The 15,876-nt window shown below is 51.0% G+C and overlaps 1 protein-coding gene across 6 annotated transcripts in view; it reads right to left on the bottom strand.

Annotated features, from left to right (window-relative positions):
• The window catches only part of NCOR1 (nuclear receptor corepressor 1), a 78,589-nt gene that overhangs the window by 41,923 nt on the left and 20,790 nt on the right, over window positions 1-15,876 (bottom strand). For 4 of the 6 annotated variants that reach the window (XR_006414762.1, XM_044430420.1, XM_044430424.1 and 1 more), the window contains exons 7-15: window positions 15,028-15,084; window positions 14,092-14,145; window positions 13,429-13,481; window positions 12,044-12,110; window positions 10,821-10,993; window positions 8,463-8,553; window positions 7,717-7,895; window positions 6,604-6,658; window positions 5,616-5,717 (exon numbers count right to left, since the gene is read on the bottom strand). Coding sequence is in view for 5 of the 6 variants with exons in the window: in XM_044430420.1 (XP_044286355.1) it covers window positions 5,616-5,717; window positions 6,604-6,658; window positions 7,717-7,895; window positions 8,463-8,553; window positions 10,821-10,993; window positions 12,044-12,110; window positions 13,429-13,481; window positions 14,092-14,145; window positions 15,028-15,084 (831 nt within the window). In the remaining variant the exon portion in view is untranslated. The remainder of the gene's footprint in view (window positions 1-5,615; window positions 5,718-6,603; window positions 6,659-7,716; window positions 7,896-8,462; window positions 8,554-10,820; window positions 10,994-12,043; window positions 12,111-13,428; window positions 13,482-14,091; window positions 14,146-15,027; window positions 15,085-15,876) is intronic. The other 2 variants (XM_044430426.1, XM_044430425.1) reach the window with 1 other exon arrangement.

Below are 15,876 nucleotides of genomic sequence, written 5' to 3'. Positions count from 1 at the left end.
CAAGATTAAACCACTGTTTGGTAAAGCAAACATTGACTTAAAAACACACACAAATAAATCAAAGTACTCTTCTTTCCAAGAGGAGTAACTCTTCCTAGACACACAAGCACGCCCACACATAAAAAGCAAATGCACACAAGCACAGCTGTGGTTACTAGAAGTCGGCCGTTTCAGTATTCTAAAATACTCCAGCAATATTTAGATTAGTGGGCTGCAGAGCTGGGGCAGATAGACGTGTGCGTGTGCAGGGGGTGGGGGGACACGCTGGATTTTATTTCTGGCCTACAGGAAGACCCCAGAGATGTCTCTGTCTGACTGATTTATTTAGAATAAAGTGTTTGCCAACCCAAATAAAACATGTGACATGGGTGTGACAGATTTTGGTAAGGGGTTGGAGTTCATTAATTTTAGAGGGAAGTAAACTGCCAGATCTGTTCTGTATGGAAGATGAGAAATAACCCTCTCTCCTGTAAGACCGAACCAAGATGCGAGGTTTTTCGAGGAGAGAAAGTCACACTGAAACACAATTCTGGCACAACTGCCGGTGACTTGGGGGGGGGGGGTTGCCCACTGGGGGTGCAACCCAACAGGAACCTGATCAGAGCAGGACCCACTGAGGTGAGCTTGAAATGAGGTGTGGTGGATCACTCAATCCAATTTAATCCATGAATGTAATATCAACAATTGTTGGGAAATTTCAATAAATGATATACCAGTGTTATTCATGCAACATTTTTTTTAAAAAATCACTGTCTGGACACAGGCAAGAGTGTGTGGGGGGCGCAATTTGGTGTTTCTGGCTCAAATACCAAGACTTCTTGAGTTGGCCCCAACAAAATGATTAAGAAGAAAGGACGGACGGATGGACAGACAGACAGACAGTATGAACTGATATGGTACAGTTTTGAAAAGCAAGGCTTTTGTGTATTTTTAAAGGAATATTGTAAACACACACAATCAGGCAGTCTAAAGTTTTCCCAAAACCTCCTTTGCTCAGCCACTGATAGCTTAAGTATAAAAGAACTGGAAGGCACTTTTTTAAAACAGGCATTTTTAGAGGAAAAACAGGATTACATCTCAATACTTTTATCACTAAGAGACACTCCTTAAAAACAAACAGGCAGGCAGAAGCCTTGCTTACGCTCCACAGCACTTACAGCTGAACTCTGGCATTAGCTGGTTATTCCAAGCATTTGTTTAACAAGATTTTGAACGTGCCAAGATTTAAAAGACGTTCGGAGGACCTGTGACACAAAGGGTCAGCTCTGCAAAGTTACCGGGGGGGGAACGGCTCCCCTCCCAGACACTAATTAGAAGGAACCAATCGTTTGCTTCCTAATTTTAAAGCTGTCCCCCTCGCCCAGCTCTCAAAGTAAGAGTAACGAGGCTCGGCTTGGCTTATCCAAACACACGAGCCCATACATAGCCGACCCCAAAAAAGGCAGTTCTGGAAACACAAATCTTCGATCGGCTGAAGCCTTGCAGACCGACGTACCTGCACGCTCATCTGCTGCTTAAAAACTCTTTGACTATCCACAGCCGGGGAGGGGTGGCTGCCGGAGGGATTTTGGGGGGGAAATAAAGCCAAGATTAAAGCTCAAAAGGACCGGGGAAGGCGGCAGAGGACGGCCTGACCCAGCCAAGTTTCGCTTCCAGGAAGGGAGGGGGAGGGTGTCATCCTAGCCGCTGAAGCCGCCTGACCGATGGGAGCTGCCCCATCTCACATGCGGGATGCTAATCCGGCTGGGGTCACGCGAGGTAATCCCCTGCTGCGGGGGGCTTGATGGGTTGTCACAGACGGGCCGCGCTTTTCCGTCTAGTCAGACCGGCCAGCTGGGGCGGGCGGGAGGGCTTGCGGGGGGACGGGAGTGAGCGGCTCGTGCCGGCTGTGCCGCCGGAGCCAAGCAGCCGAGGACCGGCCGGGGGCCCTGCGCTCCGCACCCCCAAAATGGAAAGGAGGGGGAGGAGGAACGCACCCCCATTTCCACCCCGAGCTTGTGCAGCTGGACCCGTCGGCACAGTTGTTTTGTTCAAAGGGGATTTCTAGCTTGCATCTCTCCTGCGTCCGGGCGGGGAGAACTAAACTCCTGTGGAACGAGGAATTTTTCAAACGAAAACTAGGAAGAATTGGTGCCGAGGTTTGTTATTCTACTTCTCCGCTATCTGTTTTTTCTCCTGTATGGTCTATATTACTTTAATACTCATAATTAACTTACTGATTATGTAATACGTAATAACAATAATGCCCATTATTAATTTCCATTATCTGCACTGGGTAAAAAACAAAGCAAGTCCTACGTAGAACAGGCCAAGATGAAATCAATGGGACTTACATCAGTCCAAAACAATTCAGTCCCATTGTTTTCAATAGGTCTATTCGAAGTAAGGCAGATGTCAACTTCGTTTCTGTTGTGACTATTATGTGATACTCTGGTTCGAGTTTTGGACTTGGGGAAAGGAGCTCTGGGTTCTGGTCTTTACCAGGACTTGCAACTCACCAGGTGACCTACCTCACAGGGTTGTTGTGAGGACAAAATGGAGAGGTCTATAGAAGCTGCTCTGGCTTCCCTGTAGGGACAGCAGCATAATAAATAAATTTGCACTCGTTACTGTTATTATTTCTTAGACATCTTTCTCAAATAAAGATTAAAGACTCTAGCTGCAAAATGGACATGCATGGCATTCATGATGTAACTGCCATCACAAAAAACAATGAAAACAGCAGTCACAAATGCTTTCCAACAGATGCATTTAAAAGCTCATTAGATGCCAGTGTGGCGTAGTGGTTAAGCACATGGGACTGGGACTCAGAGGATCCGGGTTCAAGTCCCCGCTCAGACATGGGGCCAACTGGGTGACTTTGGGCCAGTCACAGACTCTCAGCCCAGCCTACCTCACAGGGTTGTTGTTGTGGGGATAAGATGGAGGAGGAGAATGATGTCAGCTGCCTTGAGCCCTTTGTAGGAAAAAGGCTGGATATAAATCGCAATATAAAATAAAAAGTAAATAAAAATAAAATGCTGAGGAAGCTTGAAGGGAAGGGCTGTATTTTCCTGACAGGGGGCAGCAGAGGTCGGCCAACCCGAGGCTTACGGGACCTGCTTTCTGGGTTCGGCTGGAAAGCAGGGCAAGCCGCCGTCCAGGCCTGGGTGCAAAGGGCCCACATACAACTGAGTTTAGGCTCAGCATTTCCCCTTCCCCTGGAGATGCCAGCCGCTGAGAAACAGAGCTGGCCCTTCCTCTCTGCAGTCTTGCCCTGGATGCCGTCTCTCAGTCACACCAGAGCAGGATACTGGGAGCCAGCTACGAACCAGTCCGGCAACCCCACCCATCAATACACTCCCCCCATTTAAAATCCCCCACTTATTCCCCAACTCTCCCTGTACCTGGGGGAGGGGGGCTGACAGCATGGCCCAAACGACCACCCAGAAATGCATATAGACAAGCTGGATTGTTCGGAAATAGATACTGCAGGCTATAGAACAGTTTTGGGACAATCGTGCCCAGGAACCTCGGAGGGAGAAGAAAATGAGGAAGGCCGCTGAGGAGAGGGTGACATTAATGTACAACTGGGTGACTGAGAGTCAGTGTGGCGTCGTGGTTAAGAGCATGGGACTGGGACTCAGGCGATCTGGGTTCAAGTCCCTGCTCAGCCATGGGGCCCACTGGGTGACTCTGGGCCAGTCACAGACTCTCAGCCCAACCTGCCTCACAGGGCTGTTGGTGTGGGGATAAGATGGAGGAGGAGAATGATGTCAGCTGCCTTGAGCCCTTTGTAGGAAAAAGGCAGGATATAAATCGAAAAACAAACAAACAAGGGCAGGATATTTGGGAGAGTGCTTGTTCACAGGGTCCCACGGAAGCCAGAGACGAGCTGATGGCACATAACCACAACATCCGGCTGTTCTGACTTCTTTGCTGGGATGGTTTGAAACAGAGGTGTGCGGCAGAAGCAGCCGGCCACTGCTGCGAGCAAGAGAGTCCCTGCCTTTTCTCCGCATTCCCCCATCCTGGCCCTCCAAATCCGCAGACACCTGAAGCCGGACAGGAGCAGGCTGCCATTGAGGCCGGCCTCTTCTCCAGCGGGGCAGGAGGCTGGTCTCCCACACTGAGCCGTTTTGTGATCCTGAGAGACAGGGGCAGAGCGGCCGAGGCGAAAAGCCGAGCCGCATGCTACCTGGGGCAGGTGAAGGAGACACCCAGCCAGGCTCAACAGCCCCCACGCACGTGGCCAGGACTGCCCTTTCCCAGAATCCAGAAGCCGAATCCCCTTGTTTCCCTTCCTTGGGCACACCGCCTCTTACGGAGGACGCAGCCAGCTCCAAACGACCACAGCAGCCACTTTTAAAGCTGAGGCCACGAGAGCTGCCGGCTGGGACACGTGACTGCAGGGGGGCTGCAACTCTGGCCTCCTTCGATGGTCTGGGGGTGCACAGACGGCAACACCCCTTCCCCCGCCCCCAGCTCCTGACCCTTCGGTGGCTTTCCCAGCCCAGCTGCAGATCCTCCCTGCTGTTCACATGCGCCGTTTGAGTTTGTAGCAGTAAAAGGGCAGAGTTGGCGCTATTTTGGCATCTTGGCCCCCTCCTCCTCTGCCGCTGACCTGCCCTCCGCTGGGACGGAGAGTCTTCAGAGCAGAATTCCACCCCAGGCTGAAAGCAGCTCGGTACTTTGGGGCTAGATTTAGCTGCACTGGTCTTATTTTTGCCCCAAGCCTGGCCTGGCGTTACCTCCTTTGACTGGCTGCTGTACCCGGGGCGCTGGGAAGGGAAGGCTCTTTCCCACCACCTGCCACCTGATCCTTTTCTAACCCGAGATGCCGCTCACGGAACCCTGTGCCGTTCCACTCACAAAACAGAACCCATTTTAAGTCGTTTCCACAGAGCCTTTCTAGGGCTCGCTTCTCACCAAGAAATCATAAAAACGAAAGAAACAAGAGGGTGCATTATAGGCATGGGAATACAAAATATTAGCAAAACTTTACCGGATTCAACATCCAGAAAGCCAGGAGATCAATACGAGGAAGAAGAAAACAGAATAAATAGGGTTCAGTCGAAACATACAAACCCCCTATATTGATTTTCAGCATTACCCAATTGGGAAATTCCCAACCGTGCTGCAGTGCCCACCCAATCCAAGCCAACTGGGGGCCTTCGAGCTGGGAAAGGTTTTAGCATGCCCACCCCCCCTTGAGGCACGCTTAGCTCCTGGGGTTAAGACCACCTTCTTTGAGCAGCTATTTAAGCTTCCATCTGCTCCTTTAATCTTACAGCAATCTGAAAGTTTTCACTACTTCAACATTTTGATCCCCTTTCACTGTTATATTTACTGCTTTGCCTTATGATTTTAAGGTCTGGGGCAGGTTTATCATTGCAAACCTGCTCGAAGGTGTTTGTCTATTGGGCAATCTATAAATTGACCCAATATGTGACATTCCTTTCTGTAGGGCAAAGCACATCTCTAGTTTTAATGCGCGAGAACACCCTTTTGCCTCTGGAATCGGAAAAGGCCGGAAAAGAGGACTGGGTTCAAACAGCAGCTGCACACAACAGAACCACGCACAGAGAAGGCAGCTTTTTCCATCATCATCAACCTGTCTCAGTTATGCAACGCACCTGGTTCCTCCCTCGCCGTTTGCCGTAATTCCTTCGCACCAGTGCCTTGTAGTTCTCATTTTTCTTCGTCAAATAGTAATACAAGACACAGTCTGGAACATTCTGAAGCAAGAAGAGTGTGGGTTGCTTTCTTTGTCAAAGGATATTTCAGAACGGAGTCGCGAACCCCGTTCGAGCCCCCTCTGCTGGCATCACGGAACAGAGTCGTGGAATTTCCTATGTGGGAGCCAAATCCTGCCTTCTAGGGCACCCCAGAAAGCCCGGCACTTCTCCTCTCCTCCCCCCAACTACCTGTTGCTTGGTCAGCTCCTCCCACCCCCAACTCTCAAAGATGGCATGCCTCTTCCAAGGCTTGCCTCTGGCAGTAAAAACTTCACACGCTGGCAAGTCTGGCCCACCCTTTTCGCCTCAGAGCTCCCGCCACTCTAGAACTAAGCCACGGTTTATCAGACCAAGATCGAGCCGCTCCCCTTACAGAGCTTAACAACACACCTTGCAAGGCTTGTCAGAAGAGAGTCACCTCTGACTATTACATTATGCCGTGACAGGAGAGGGGTAGTGCAGTCAAGCCACCCTTCCCTGGATCAAGATTGTGACTTCCAGCCAAAACAGAGGCCTACGATATTTGGACTGGCACCCTGAGGACAGCCCCCCCACATTGTTTCAGGAGGGGACAATGCCAGACCAAAACTGCGGTGCAAATATAGGAAAAGACGCCGGTCACTTATCTGTGGCATCTAAATATCATGCAAAACACTCTCACCCTACTGCATCCTTGGTTATTTAGATCTGATTTTCACTTGCTTGGTCTGAGCTTACCAAAATTGGTGTTGACCAGATGGTTTCTGATGTAGTAAAAAAAAAAAAAAAAACTATATGAAGTTGCTCTTGATTTGAACTACTTTTTAAGAGCAGTACGTGGGCTGTTTTTATGAACTGTGTAACTGCCCAGAGAGCTTCGGCTGTGGAAGCCAACAAACCCCCTCACCTTTCTTTCTAAGTAGGAAGCAATCAGGCCAAAGTTCTTCGGGTGCTGGACAAACCTGTGTACGAACACAGAAAGAAGTCAGGTTTGGACAGGCAGGCGGTTCCAGCAACACCCCTCGGCTCGCTCCCTGCGTTTAGCCTCCGCAAATCCTATGCATGTGCCCCGAGAACTGGCAGCCGTTGCTGGCCACCCGCGCTGGTTTCTGAGGCTCCATCTGGCTTCAGCCACATCACCTCAGCTCTTACCTGCACAGACATCATGACTAGAAGCATGGACTTCAGGCATTTTTAAAGGAAAGTCAAGCCATTGCAGGGCCCGGCAGCAAATGCCACAGTGCAAGGAAGCTGCTTTCTCACAACACACCACACACACACACACAGCCCTGAATGGGCAATAATGAACTCTTTGCTTTCTGAAGGCGGCCTTTCTCCTGCGATGGAGCCCAGGACAGGTTAGGCTCAGAGGGAGCAGCCGGCCGAGTGGGAACTAGAACAGACTGCCCAGGTCCCGTATACTCCGACCACTGTACCACACTGCTTTGGGGATCAGCGTCGCCCAGAAAGACCCCTTCCAGCTGTTTTGTCAAAGTTTAATTCTCCCCCAGCAGAGGAGCCAATGGGTGCAACGGGCCTTCAAGGGGGAGATGCCGGGAACCGTCCCAGGGAATCGGGTTCAAGCGGCAGCCCTTCCAACCATCCCTGCCGATTCCAGAGGTCACCTGTCAGGTGCGAAGCACCAGCTTCCTTTGGGTTCCAAACAGCGGGTTTGGGCTTTCCAGCTCAGAGCCCACCTGGACCCAGACCTTCGGCTCGGGGCCAAGCACCTTTTCTTGCCCAGCCTCGGCAGTTTTGCCTTCCGCAAAATGAGCGGCCCCGTTTCCTGTCTCGGGAACGAGCAAGCCCCACCCACCACCACTGCCACTCCGCAAGAGCACCCCCCATGCTCCACAGGTGCCCACCAACCCAGACAGGGGCCTGCTCCCTACCCCTCAGGTACAGCCCTCCCCAAAGCTGCCACAGCCCTAAAAGCCAACCAGTGTCTCCACGCAACAGGCATGTCTTCCGTGCCAAATACAAAACACTGATTTTTTTTTTCCTGGGAAAAAAAAATTACTTTTCTTTAAAGATCTCCTTCTCGTGGTCTGTCCAGACATTCATGAACTGCCGGTCCTTGTACACCTTCATGGGGTCTTCCATCAGTCCATTCATGTTGATGAACTTCACACGCCTCTGCTCTGCGTCGAACATCATGGGGGGAATAACTGAGAGCTGGCGCATTTGTTTCTCGTTATTCTGGGCAGGGAGGGAGAGAATCCACACGTGTTTTCTTAGTACACGACGTCGGGCTATGTTTTGTGGGAGCCCAAATCAGTTGCCCCAGAGCCAAAAGCACTTTTAAAAGTCAGCTCTTGTAGTTGCAGCCCAGCCCCATTAAAAGGCTGAAACAGGACCAATCTCTCCGGTCCCAGTACAACCTTCGCAACAGCAAAGTAATGGCAGCCGTTCACAAAATGCCGCACTCGACTGCAAAAAATCTGAGGAGTTTGCCAGTACTGTACGTTCAAATCTCTACACCACATTCGGACAGCAAAGCATCCCAGAATAGACCGAGTTCAAGATCAGTTGATTCGAAAGGCCCCACAAATTCCGGATTAGATTTCTCCAACCTGGGGGCTTCCAGATGCGTGTGGCAACAACTCCCATTCGGCGAGGGATAGGCCGACATACCTCGAGAGAACCACGTTGGGAAAAGCTGCTCTGCAAAGCAGCACGTCAAAACATCGTCGCCCTTCGTGCATGCACATAAACCTTCCCCTAAGTTTCCAGACAGAGCCTGGCCTGGCCACCCCCCATGCTCACCTCCTGCTCCGACAACCCGTCGATGATTTCTGAGATCTCGTGCTCGCTCCGAGCAATGGTTGCCGAAAGACCGGCCCCTCGCTGACCAACCCTGGGAACACATCACAAAGAAAGAGAAGGCCAGGCTGAAAAGGCAGCTGAGAAGGTCAGGGAGTGTTTCCCAGAGCCCACAAGGATGGCCTGCCAGCCCATGGTCACCCCTTTCAGGGCAGAACGCTGCCTGCTGAAAAGGATGCTGGGAAAGAGCTCTCCCTTTCCTTCTGTCCTATCATGGCAGAGCTCAGGATGACAAGAACAGCTGTGGATTCAGAAGCTGCTTCGCATGTCAAGGATGGAGCACGCAAAACTGGACACACCACAAGGTACTGCAAAGGCCAACAGATGAACTCAGCTCTCCTGATGTTTTGGACTTCAGCTCCCAGCATTCCTGACTGTGGCCAGGAGCTCCGGGAGGCTGGAAGTCCCAACCATACGGCGCTCTCGCTTTCATCCACCTTCCAGGCTTGTGTGGCTTGAATGAGAGAAACGAGCTGAATTCAACTGCGAGGAGACTAGCGTCCCTCAACCCGTTTGCCCTCAGAAGTTCTGGCCACGCTGGCTGGGATCTGTGCCATGAGACACACCTGCAGGGCACCAACCTGGGGAAGGCTGGAACAGAGCACCTTGTGATGGGTGAATTTGCCCTGGGTGAACCTGTCATTTATGCAGCCAGTGTGGTGTAGAGCCAGTGTGGGGCAGTGGTTAAGAGCGTGGGACTGGGACTCAGAGGATCTGGGTTCGAGTCCCCGCTCGGCCATGGAGCCCACTGGGTGACTCTGGGCCAGTCACAGACTCTCAGCCCAACCTGCCTCTCAGGGTTGTTGTTGTGGGGATAAGATGGAGGAGGAGAATGATGTCAGCTGCCTTAAGTCCTTTGCAGGAAAAAGGCAGGATATAAATCAATCAATCAATAAAATGCAGCAAGCAGCCAATTTGCCCACGCATGCTCAGCCAAGAGTTTCCTTGAATGTGAAATTTCTTTCCATGTACGTGGGCCTTCGCGCATGCGTAATATCCAGGCACATCTTGGGAGGCGAAACGCAGAAGAGCACAGAGATACGCAACCTTGTGTGCTGACGCATTATGCAGCCCCCTCTCCGAGCAGCTAATTGCCTGTGGCCCGTGAGGTTTCTTTGCCCTAGCCGATCGCCCTGCCAAGTCTGCATCCTCCAACCAGTACTGGGGGGGGGGGGGGGGGGGGTGAGTGGAGGTGCCTGGATGACCAAAACGTCCAAGAGGAGGAATTAGAGGAATTAGAGGATTAGCCAAGCCTAACGGCAAAGTCATGGCTCTGGGCAAAGCAAACGCCACAGACGGACGCATTTCAACATTCGCAACTATTCTGGCAGGTGAGTCGATCTGGTTTTAATGGTTGTTATAGCCTTATTTTTGCTCTTGCCACATTTGATTATAGCACCAGGCTAATTTTATCTATTTATAGCACATGAGTTTATTCTGCTTTATTTAAGCATGTTTTAAACAGTTTGATCCATTGGTTGCTTAATTTTTATGTCCCCCTTCTTATTTTATTTCATACTTTTTATCCTTGTTATCTGCGGATTTTATTTCTTTACTGTTGGTTCTCTATGTTTTATCATGTGTTGTTAAATGTATTATTCTAGATACTGCTCATAAGCCACCCAGAGGGTCTAATGGCCAAGGGATGCAGCATACAAGTCGAATGAATGAATAAATAAAATGAATAAATTTCAGGCAACAAGGGACAAGACCTGGCGGCATCATCACTGCATTGCTCACAGTTTTGGAACCAGCCCCACTTCTAAAAAAAGCAACTCTGTCTAAATGCCTCGTGCCGGGATGACAATTTCAAGCACCGGTTTTGCTTCTGTAAGCCCAGGATGCCACACGCCCTCGTGATGGAAGATCCCGCTTGGTCAATGTGGAGATGGCAGAGATGTTATTTTAGTCTGCATTTCCAAACCAAGATGTGAACCCCAAACTCTGTTTTGGCCACGCTTCTCCTAAAGCTGCAATGGCATTCTCCAAGCCAAATATACCTCTGTTAGAGAACAGTGCACAGAAACAGAAGAATGGTTTGAGAAAGCCAATTCAAAAGCACATGACACTGGAAAAAACCTGGTGGCCAAATGGGATTTTCGGGAAAACGTTAAAAATTATCCATATTCAGGAGGCACTGAGCTTAAGGTCAGCAAAACAAGACAAAATGAGGTTACCACATTCTCCCATCCTGAACTAGAAGAAATTTATCTTCCCACGGGCATCTCAGAAATTAATCATCGTAACGCAGCCTGGCACCTCCATCCCAACAAGCCGCTTGGCCGAGAGGCCTGAATTAACCTTTGGAAGCGCTCCTGCTGCTCCCGCTGCTTTCGGATTTCGGGGAACTGCTTCTCGTAGTATTCGCGAGTCTTGCTTTCCTTCGCTTTGCGGCGGGGGTTGTTCTCGATCCGGTCCACTTTCTTCTCCCAGGCTTCCATCAGCTGGTCATACCGCTGGCAGATCTTCTGCTCCTGGTTTTGAGACACAGAAGTCACATGGGAGAGTGAGAGAGAAAGAAGCCGGAGTTTCTCCACAAAACCGGAAGGCAATGACAGCCTTGGGACCATTACTGAATGGAAGAGGAGTTGCGCTGTGTGGAAGGACTGCCCGGGGTCATCCTTGGCATCCCTGACTGAAAATAAAAAAAAAAAATCAAGCAGTGGGAGGGATGGAGAGATCTCTCTCACCCCCACCGTCCCTGTCACTCGGAATCCCCGAAAAGCAGCTGCCTTGTGAAAGCAGACTATACCAGTTGCAGGAGAGGAGGCAGCCCAGTATGATCCTGGCAGCCCTCACCCACAGGCTTCCAATCCAATGACACAAAAGGAAGAAGGGATGGGGAGGGAGGAGGAAAACAAGGCGGGCGACCTCAAGCAAAGCGGGTGGAACGGCCCCGGCTGTCTCTCCCTTCTCCCTTTGTACAGGCCTCCTGGAATGGAGGACAGCGGCGACGGCCGAAGCACGAGGAGCCTTCCAGGAGGGCCAGCTGAACTTCCACTCTGTGCCTTGACGAGCTCCCAGGACGTGACGGCATTTTTCACTGGGTACCTGGGGTTGCAACCTGAGACACTCTGCACGCACGGTAGTTTCTTCTACGCAGCTAAGTTCCCTCTCCAACACAGGGAACTGCCTTACTCTGTGCTAAAGTCTTTGTCCCTCAGGCCCAGGCCCAAAGGACAACTTCTGTTCTCCTGGCCTGAAAATGCCAGCGTATTCGACTGCACAAGGGGTACAGATATGAAAAGGATGGCCAGCGGCACCGAGAGCAACCAGGCGCTCACAAAGAGTTACGCTGGCAGAGGGACAGAGTGCCGGGGAGGCACCGTGGTGAGAGCGGGGCGCTGGGACCCGCGAGACTGGGATTTGAAGCCATGCTGAGCTCTTCTGGGACCGTCACAGCCTCGGCCTGGCCTACCCTAGAGGGCTGTTGTGAGGATAAACAGAGAGGAGGGCTACCAAGTGAGCCGCCTTGGGTTCCTTGAAGGAAAAAAAAATAACGATGACGACGACAACAACCATACCCTTTGCTTCCTTGCATGATTTCTTCTCTTAAAGAACAAGATCAGCTTTTTCCTCATCACTTGGTTCCTAGGAAAGAGCACACACATACAGAAGCTGGAAGCATGTTTCTGCCCTGCACATTTCTATTTTAAATAACCCAGTTGACAAATTGAGCACACTTTTTAAAAAATCCCAAGCAGATATTTGAAGAACACACACCCAGAAATGCTGTCGGTGCTACCGACCAGTGTTAAGCAACAGGCCTATGTCACAAGAAGGTCAGGATCTTTCCCTTCCAGTTAACGGTAGTTCGTCAAGCTGACCAGAGTAGGCAGGGTGGGCAGAAGCTCTAGTTAGTTTCAACAAGCCAAATTCAAAACTCATGGCTTGAAGTCGGCTTGCTGGAAAGGAACCACGGTTGGCAGTAAGGCTGGAAGCTGGGGGATGTTTTCGCTCCCGCCGACCTGTGGCTGCAGGCAGCCAGGGACTCCCGTGGGGGACAGGCGGGCTCTGTCCCACCCGCTCACCCGCACTTAAAGGATGGGGACTTCTGCAAGAACCAGCCCCTGCCTCCTGCATCACCCGCCATCACAGGCCGCCCTGGGCTGCCCACGCCTGACAAGGCTCCAAGCTGCAGTTGGACGTAATTAATTTGATGGTGGAAAGACGACGCGAGGGAGCCTGCTGTGCTTTGAGCGGTGCAGCTGGGCAGGAGACAGGCAAGGTCTGCAAGGAAAGGTCACTCTGTGCTCGTAACAGGTACTGGGAGATTCTCTGGCTAGCAGCCAGCAAGAAAAGAGTCGAGACCGAACTCCTGGAAATCGGAGAGCCAGGGTGGTGTCACGGTTAAGAGCGCAAGGGTGGGACTCGGGCAATCCGGGTTCTAGCCCTTGCTCAGTCATGATGCCAACTGGGCGGCCTTGGGCCTCAGCCCCACCTACCTCACAGGGTTGTTGTTGTGGGGATAAGAGTGAGAGCAGCAGGAGGAGAATGTAAGCTGCTCTGAATTCTTTCTTCTTCTTTTTTAAAGCAAAAGGAGGGATAGAAATAGTAAACAAGTAAAATAGGTTGGTCACCCATTCAGGTCAGCCACAGCCTCCCAGAGAGGGGGTCTTCTGGCACCGCTTATGAAAGATCCTTACCCAGGAGAGGAGATCGCCCGTGCCATTCAGTTCTAGCACAGATTTCCTCCAAAGGCATTTTAGACTTTAGACCTCACAGTTGTTCTTTACACCATTTCTCCCAGGCTACTTCTAGTTTTTGGAAGCTCTGCTTTTTAATCTCATGTCTCGGTCTTTGAGCCCTTATATAATTCAGCCAGGGGATGTTGCTTATTGGGTTGATTAAAAAAGAGCAGGAAAAAAAGATTCAAATCTCAAGCTTAACCTCCTCGAGAGGCACTTACGTTTTGATGTTTTCATGGTATACCTTCGTGTCTGACGGCTGGTTGTAAAGTGGCTGTAGAAGACAAAGTGTTTTACAATATATACGAAATATAGCTATAAGTATATTTAGTCATTTAATTAAATATGTGTGATATATATAAAAATGTTCCCCCCTCTCTCTGCTCCCACCTGTCCCACCTCCACTCCCATCCATCCTTACAGATAGCAAACCACAGTTCCCTGAAGGATGAGAACACACACAGTAAAAATCTGTATTTCTAATGAATGTGCAGCTTTTCATTTTTATCAAGACTTTTGGCTCCCACCTTCAACAGTAACAGTCTGTTAGTTAAATGCACACATATTCAACTGTGCGATCCGATGCACGTTAAGACAGAAAACCGTACCAAACCCAACATGGCTGGCTGAGGCATGCTGGGAGTCACGGGATCATCTTTTCCTGCCTGAACCTGGAGTGCACGAAATTACATACATCTGGCACTGTGCAACATGAAAGGTGGACATGAGCTCCTTAACGGGAGAGAGAAACAGGAGCTCCTTGACAAAAGGTGGGCACTGCTGAAGGGAGGGAAACCCTCTGCCACAAGATTCAGTCTGAAGAGAGGACTAGGTGCCTTGCTGAGATGCAACTGAGGCCAGAATTCAGGAGAATCCTGGCTTACCATGAACACGTAGCCTGTTCGAGCCCGCCTGGCTCCTCGCTCCAGTGGAAGCAGCTAAACCAACCAGAAATAGAAAAATTAGCATGCTGGGACGACCAAGCTTGCTGAGTCCCTGACAAGCCAGGCTCACAAACCAGGGCTTGTTCTTGGCTCGTGGCTGCTGGCTTGTTTAGGAGCAACAATTCAAGAGCCCCAGTTCGGACCAGACTCTATGCTTCCTATTTCTGGTTCATTTTGGTGCTCTTGCTGGCAGCAGGAGCCCGATGGGAGGAAACAAACCACGAGCGGGACGGGGCAGGCTGCTTGTTCGAGCCGCTTGCTCCTCCCACCAGCAGGAGTGCCTACATTAACCAGAAATTCTCTGGAATTCTGGCTTGCCATCGCCTGAGCACCACCACGACCCCAAACGCAGGGCTCCAAATCCTCCTTTCCTCTCCGCAACGGGTCGCACGCCCTTCTCTGTGAGCAGCACTTTGTGCCACCAACCCCAAATAGTGAACTCCAGGGGGCAGGAAAACTGCGGCCTACAGGGGCCCAGACAACAAGGCAGCCAGGGAGGGTGGGGAGAAACGGCACGGGGACACCAGCTTGGAAAACCACTCTGTGTTTCATCATGTCGCACGGGTTTTGCGTCCTCCTAGGCAGTGCTCACGGCGAGGACTATCTTGGCGATCTTAAGAGCAGGGGCAGGGGAGGAGAAAGCAGCTGTCTCCAATATGCCGGCCTCAAACCTTTCAAGAAAACATTCCCAGCAAATGTCACCAGCTGGCCCTGGAAGTGTGGCTGCCTGGCCCAGCCAGGACAGAGACCGGCCCTCCTCAGCCCCTCCCAAAAAGGCTGGGCCCGCAGACCGAGGTTTTCATGTTGCCTCCCAGGGAAACTCAAGACCCACTGATGGCTAAGGAAGCCCCCCAAAATAAACAAAGGGCTGCTTACCAATTCAACTTTGGGGCCGAGGCCTTCAAAGATCTTATGGGCTTCTTCGGCTTTCTTCTGCAAAGGGGGGAAATGAAAAAGGCATTGTCGGCTTATCCGGAGAACTGGACGAGCACTTCAATGTGACATTTCATATACCCTCCCCGCTTGCTCCAGGCCACATACCTCTGGCAGGGCAGTCAAGGGACTCCCCCCCCCCCTTTTTTTTTAATTGCAACTTTAGGAAAGATTTTGCCTGTCACTCTGAAAGCAGAAACAATTTCACCAGCATGTTCTCCTGTCCACCAAGCTTTTCCTGGAACAAAGGCCTCAAAGGAACATAGAAAGAGTCTGCTGGGTTAGTTCATGGGCCATGAAGCACAGCAGCGAAGGAGACGTGGGAGCAGAGCTATTCCAACAGAAAGCTATTTAATGTTTTCCTCTACCCTCACCGTCCCTTCTTCCTTTAGTGTGTGTTTTCAGACTATCAGCCTGCCTGCAGGGACTGACGTGTTTGGCTGTTATGTGACTCCCCTCCAGAAGCCTCTGTGGCTGGAGAGTGTGCCAAAAACACTTTAAGTGAAGAAAAAGAACCCCTGGTAAGCCAGGGAACAATGTTCTCTTGTTGTACTACTTGGCAATACAGAAGGGACATCCCGAGGCGGCTGTTTGACAACACGCATCTGGACACAGCGGGTTTGTTTGGTCTCCAAACTGCTCCTGGGGGACTGAACTTTAAGCCTTCGCAGCTCCAGCCGCAATATTCCCCCTCCCAAATCAGCTGAGCTTTCGGCACTGCCGAGTGAGCCGTGCTGACCTCTCCTTCCTCCCTGACTGAATTCTTCTCCAAGGGGATTGTCCTCCTGCACA

Source organism: Varanus komodoensis, unplaced genomic scaffold, assembly GCF_004798865.1.
Source record: "Varanus komodoensis strain SLA01 unplaced genomic scaffold, ASM479886v1 scaffold20_1, whole genome shotgun sequence".
NCBI lineage: Eukaryota > Metazoa > Chordata > Lepidosauria > Squamata > Varanidae > Varanus > Varanus komodoensis.
The sequence above is the reverse complement of the archived record's forward strand: the minus strand, read 5'-3'. Positions and strand labels throughout refer to the sequence as shown.